This window comes from Octopus bimaculoides, chromosome 8 (genome assembly GCF_001194135.2).
Source record: "Octopus bimaculoides isolate UCB-OBI-ISO-001 chromosome 8, ASM119413v2, whole genome shotgun sequence".
NCBI lineage: Eukaryota > Metazoa > Mollusca > Cephalopoda > Octopoda > Octopodidae > Octopus > Octopus bimaculoides.
In genome coordinates this window covers 71,964-78,519 of record NC_068988.1, presented here as the reverse complement: position 1 = coordinate 78,519, position 6,556 = coordinate 71,964, and the positions used below count along the sequence as shown (strand labels likewise).

The following is a 6,556-nucleotide window of genomic DNA, read 5'->3' as shown; positions in this document are numbered from 1 at the left end:
ATGCGTGTGTTTGTTTTGTCTCCACCACCGCTTGACAACCGGTATTGGTGTCTTTATGTCACCGTAACATAGCGGTTTGGCGAAAGTGACCGATAGAATAGGTACCAGGCTTTAACAAATAAGTAACGTTTGACTAAAATCCTTCAAGGTGATGCCCTGAAACAGGATAAAAGATAATCTTTCTTTCTTTAATGCGTGACTGATAACGTTCTTTATTCGCTTCAAAGCACATCTCTTAAAAATGATATCTGAATTAGCTCCCCTCAACCCCAGATGACGCTGTTTCGATTACACATTAACGTTAAGTCTGTCTCCTTCTGTGTTCCTTCAATTCGATCAGCAGAGGAGCTTCTACGTGGTTGTTTAACCTGTAAGAAATAATAACCAAATCTCACTCAAATCACTTCCCTGCTGTCTTAAAAAAAAAACATATTACACAACAGTGATGTAGATATATATTTTTAAAAAATTTCTTAATTAAAAAAAAAAACGAGAGAGTCATGTCTGGAGCGCCTATGCTCTTGGTTCTGGCTGATCAGAATTGATTTTAGAATGAACAGCAGCGACTAATGTCCGATGAGTTCGATTAAATCTCTTGATGTTAATGCGAGCGTTGTGGTGTCTATTAGATTCAATTATCTTTCATCTTTTACTTGTTTCAATCGTTGGACTGCGGCCATGCTGGGGCACCGCCTTGAAGGGATTTTAGTCGAACAAATCGACCTCAGTTCTTTTCTTTTTCTTTTTTTTCATTTTTCTTTTTTTTTCAAGTCTAGTGTGTATTCTGATGGTCTCTTTTGCCGAACCATTAAATTACATGGACGTAAACAAACAAACCCTGATTATCAAGTGATGGTGGGGCACGGACAAGCACAAAGATATATATACACACACACATACACACACACATACACACACACACACACGTATATATGACGGGCTTCCATAGAATTTTCGCCAACCAAATTCACCTACAAAGTACTGGTCGAAGACATTTGTCTATGGTCGAAGAAATTTGTACGAGGTGTCGCGCATGGGATTGAACCTAAAGCCACGTGGTTACAATTCGAGCTTCTTAAACACACAGTTACGCCTGTGCAGCTTTTAATAATTTCCACAGTCGTTTTAGTTCCTCTGCAGACGAGAGACGGTCTTTAACGAGGAGACTGTTTCTTTCAAACAGATATGCCATGATCTGACAGTTCCGGTAGCCGTAGCAGACGGTTTTCGTCTGCCAACGATATAATGACAAGTGCTTTTATGCGCCACGTGTCCTTGTGAGAGATCCTCTTATGGTAAACAGCACAGCATTCTATGTTCTAACCCTAACCCTAACCATAACCCTAACCCTAACCCTAACCTTCAATTTAAGTTGCCTTTTGGTATTAGTACTGATTTTGTCGTTATTAAATATATCATCATCGTCCTTGTCATCATTTAACGTCTGTTTTCCATGCTGGCATGGGTTAGACAATTTGACCGGAGCTGGAGAGCTGCATCAGGCTCCAGTTGTTTGTCTTGGCTTGGTTTCAACGGCTGGATGCCCTTCCTAACGCTAGTCATTTTACAGAGTGTACTAGGGGTCTTTCACGTGTCACCGACACGGGTGCCTTTTCAGTGGTGCCATGATGTAGAGGTTATCACATGCCATGTGTTTCTGAAAAAACATGACGATCTTGTCTTCAATCAGCGGCTTAGAAATGGTTTGATACATTCGCGAAAGTTTCTCAATGGGAAGGAAGGGTAACCATTCAAAGCAACAGTGGAGACAGTCTGAAACAGAGAAACCATGTTACCATTTACAATACGGCACTTATATTCCCTTAAACTTATGTTGAAAATATGTGTTTAGAAATTATAAAGAAACATACCTTCTGTTCTATCATAATTTCAGCAAATATCAGCTTCTAATATTCCATTTGTAATGATTTATAACCAAATAATTTGCAGTCCGTCTCTAAATATTGTTGAGTGAGTTGAAAATCCCTTGGAGACAATTGTGAATACGCTGCGAGCATAGCAGTTCGATAGCTAGCCCTTCTGTCTTTCCGATAAGACATTTGGTAGTAAGAGAAAAACATTTTGAATATCTGTGTCTTTGGCAGATGAGGAAGTAATATGTCTTCTAAAGGGAAAGAGTAGTTCGTTTTTATAAAACCCCTAATTTGATCTCTCTTCCACAGTCGTCTCAGTACCTCTGTAGACGATAGACAGTTTTTAACTAGGGGACTGTTTCTTTCAAATAAATATTCTATGTGTTTAGCTTCGTCGAGTAATCTTGTTTCTTTTAAATAATCACTTGGTGATATAAAGTTTATTCCTATAGAATGTAAAAATTTTGGTAGTTCCACAGAAATATCTTCAAGTCTTATGACTTTATAATCAAAAAGACAGGGCTGACAGAGCATGTGTATTGGTATGAAATGAGGGTCAGTTAGATTTCCGGTTTGCAAAGAATAAATGAAATATTTTATAAATTCCGGAAACGTTACATCGTCTCCACATGATAAACTTTGAGATGATGGATTGCTTCGAAACATTTTAATGATTTTTTTACCAAGTTTATAATATAAACCGTTTGGTCTCACGAACTTGTCCAGGTAAGCCGAATATAACCTCTCATATGGATTTCTAACAACCAAAAGTTTATAGAAGTTAGCGAAACAACCATTGATGGAAGCTGAATTTATGTCTAAGATATTCACATTTTCTAATCTTATCTTATGAGCCAATTTCGTTTTAATTTCAACAATAGAACTTTTTTTCATTTTGCCGCTGAGAATTAATAAAAGACGTTTCATGAAAGTGGAACCAATCTTTGGCACGGAGCAGTAGAGTAAGTGGTTCTTCCTGTCGATAAACATTCTTCCACTTAATTTGTCGTTCTGCTCTGAACTGACGTTGATTTCTGTTCTTTTACACACTAACATCTTGGTATCTGAAAATAACAGGACGGGGAAAATTAATGATGATGATGATAATAATAATAATAATAATAATAATAATAATAATAATAATAATAATAATAATAATAGAGCGCAAAGAGCACAGACCCCCGCTAAGGCAACACCAACGTCCTCTCAACGATTGACCAGAGATGATTTTTAAAATGAGAATATCTGAAATAAACTCAACTGCTCTCACAAACGAGAATACTAAAAACGAACCCGACTGCTCTCAAAAATTAAGTAAAAAATAATCCAGAATCCTTTTCCGGTACCAGATCGATCTCAAAATTTAATCAGTTCGTGTCAGTCACGAGGCCACACACCTCTGAAAGTTTCATCTGAATCCATCCAACGATTCTTGAGATATCTTGTCCACGGACAAACAAACACAACTGAAAACAATACCTCCGCCTTCGCTAAAGCGGAGGTAAGAATAACTCCAACGACCATCATGTCCGTTTTCTACAGCTCTGACCTGGCAGCTGAAAGTGGATCTCGTGGAATGGTTAAAGTTCTCAGGTCACATCGTACCAAAAACACTCCTCCCAGACATAGTGATCTCAAAATCCAAGTAGGTGATCGCTCATGTGGAAACTGACTGTGCCCTGGAAGAACACATGGAGGAAGCTCATGAGAGGAGGATTGCCAAATATTAGGAGCCAGATTAGCAGTGCGGAAATCGGGGCTGGCTGGCTGGCCTGTTGTGAGGTAGTAGAAGTGGGTTGTCGAAGTTTTGTAGGGCGATTATTCTGGAAAGCTCTGACCCGGCTTGGGGTTACTAGCGCAGTAATGAGGAGAGCTATAAGTTCCATTACTGAAGTTGCAGAGAAGGACGCTAGGTGGGGGGCTTTGAATAAAAATGGTGAAAGTGTAAAAGGGTAAATGACCATGGGATTGCACCTAGAAAGTTCTCCGGGCAAAGTAGTTTTCTATGGAAGACCAGCAGTCGCTCGTGTGTATCAGCCTCCTCTCTTTACGCCACTGATGCTTTCCAAGGGAAAGACAAAGGGGCCAACACAGCTTGGCATCAGTGGCGTCGTAAATCATTTCTACAGCTGAGTGAACAGGAGCAACATGAAATAAAGTGTCTTGCTCAAGAACACAATACACAGCCCGGTCCAGGAATCGAACTCACTACTTCATGATTGTGAGTCCAACGCTTTAACCACTTAGCTGTGAATAAAAAGGGTAGACCAGTGGGTTGCTGCTGAGGGAATGCAATCTGGGATTTGATCAACTCCGATTGGAACCACTGAGTGATGAGGTCTGATGCTGAAAGGTCCGAAACTGCCTGAAACTCCAGAAACATCACTGATGATGTATCCTAGAGCATCCACGAGATATAACTTAAAACTAAAACAATAATAATAATAATAATAATAATAATAATAATAATGATAATATAAATTCTTTCTGTTATAAGCATAAAATCTGAAATGTAGGTAGAGGGGGCCAGTCAATTACATCGACCCCAATACACAACTGGTAATTATTTAATCGACCCCGAAAGGATGAAAGGCAAAGTCGACCTTGGCGGAATTTGAATTCAGAACGTAGAGACGGACGAAATGCCGTAAAACATTTTGCTGGGCGCACTAACGATTCTACCAGCCCGCAACCTTTAATGATAATGATGATGATGATGATTATAATAATGTTTTCAAATTTTGGTACAAGGCCAGCCAATTCGGAGGGAGGGGGCAATTCGATTATATTGACCCCTGTATATGACTGGTACTATATTTTATTGGCACTAAAAATCTTCAGAACGACCAGACTCTACGAAAACCACACCAGTCAGGAAAGACGTGGTTGGCGGAGCACAATATTAGGAAGGCTGCTTGAGAAGGTTAGCATGACCACGCTAATTTCTATTTGAGTTTTCATGTATTTTTATTAAGCCACATCGTTTACATGTGTACATTTATGTAATTTAATGGAATAGCATTCACATAACGGAATTGGGTAAAGTTTTCTGTGTTACAATATGATAGATGATAATATCTAAGAAGTGTATAGTTATGGGAGACAGAATAAGGAAACGGAGTGATAACTACTGCATGTAAGTAACATTTGAATGATTCGACGTAACAACCCCTTAGAATAGCAAAAGGGTTGTCGAACATGATATAAAGGAAAGGTGGTGAGAGATCATTTTACGGAATAGAGCCACATAGACCGGGTAGACTGCTGGATAGCTTTGTCCGTGTTCAATTTACCAACTTTTTATAACTCAAGGGGGTTTTTCTAGAAAGTTCGACCAGACTATTTGGTGGAAGATTTCTGCTTACTTGGTTACACGCCAGCCGATAGAAGTTAATGCCTTTTATGACAACGCAATAATTTTTTTCCAAACTGGTGTTACCGTTTTATGGTTATTTAGTAGTTCGTGATCCTGAGTTGAGGAACTTGAGCGCGAATTCAAAACTCAACAAGAACCTTGCTACAGATTGTTTACAACTATTTCCAATGAAGATCAACGTAGAATAGCTCAACGCCCTCTTTCACCAAACGGCATTTCTCTTTGACTAGCAAAAGAGAAAATGAAGAAGAAGAAAAAAAAAAGATAGCAGATTATTTTAATCAGGCAGAAGCTAGTTTTGCGCATTGGTTTATCACCAGTTATGTTTCCACTCCTTGATAAACTGATAACACAATGTCTTTCACGACACATTTTATCCTAAGCATGTTTAAAATATAAATATTGCATCTGATTTAAATAATTAATTTCTAAGAAAATGTTTTGACCCCTCTAAACCTCCAGCGTTTCTAAAGCATCCACGTCACATTTACCAGCTTTCTCTCTTGAGCTCCGCTCAAGGGGCCACTATTGTTTTGTATGAAAACCATTGACTGTTTTGTATGAACTAAGTGACAAAATGTGAATGAGATCGGGCGGTAGTTGGTTGGCTTACAGACGATACATTTCTTTAGAACGGTGCACATCATAATACTGACTATATCAACTTTGGTGAATATCTCTTGGCTATTTCGACCTCGAAGCGTATCAGCCAGTCTACTGATGGGTCACCGATGGTGGCCAAATCAGTGCTCAACATCCCTTCCTGGCATCCATCCAGTTTAACTCCTTCCTCTTGCTCCATAACCAGCAGGACGCTCTTTCTGCCGCCCCAACCATCCTGCGCAGCACAGCCGTCTTTCGCTCTTGGATCTTGTTCAAAACGGGGGCACCAGTTTTCATTTATGTTTTATGTAGTGTTTTTGGTACCGAAAGACTTTCAAACTTCGTATACTTATCTATTTTGTGTTATAGAACAGAAAAAATTTTTTGTATTCGGATTTATTTCATGTAAAAAATTGTCTTATTTCGATAATTTCAACCAATCACTGACAAGTATTCAGCTGTTTATACTTACTCCTTTGGCAGTTTAAGCGGTGTAAAGCGTATTTAATCTCCATTTATAATTTCGTTAACATCTGCCTGAACTGTATGAAAGGTTTATTAGCTACTGCCTAACCCTAACCCTAACCCTAACCCTACTGCCAATATGCTTCAGCCATTTTTTGACAAGGAAATAATAATTTTATCACCGCCAGAATCGTTTGAGAATCGTTTGTTTACGTAGTCAGCACTTACTGTATTCGAC

General features: G+C 38.9%; 1 protein-coding gene across 1 annotated transcript in view; it reads right to left on the bottom strand.

Moving 5' to 3' along the window:
* LOC106871962 (carbohydrate sulfotransferase 11) overlaps nt 1–6,556 on the bottom strand; it is a 36,677-nt gene that overhangs the window by 20,631 nt on the left and 9,490 nt on the right. The window contains exon 3 of the mRNA XM_014918742.2: nt 1,872–2,938. Within this exon, the coding sequence (XP_014774228.1) occupies nt 1,908–2,938 (1,031 nt within the window). The 3' untranslated portion in view covers nt 1,872–1,907. The remainder of the gene's footprint in view (nt 1–1,871; nt 2,939–6,556) is intronic.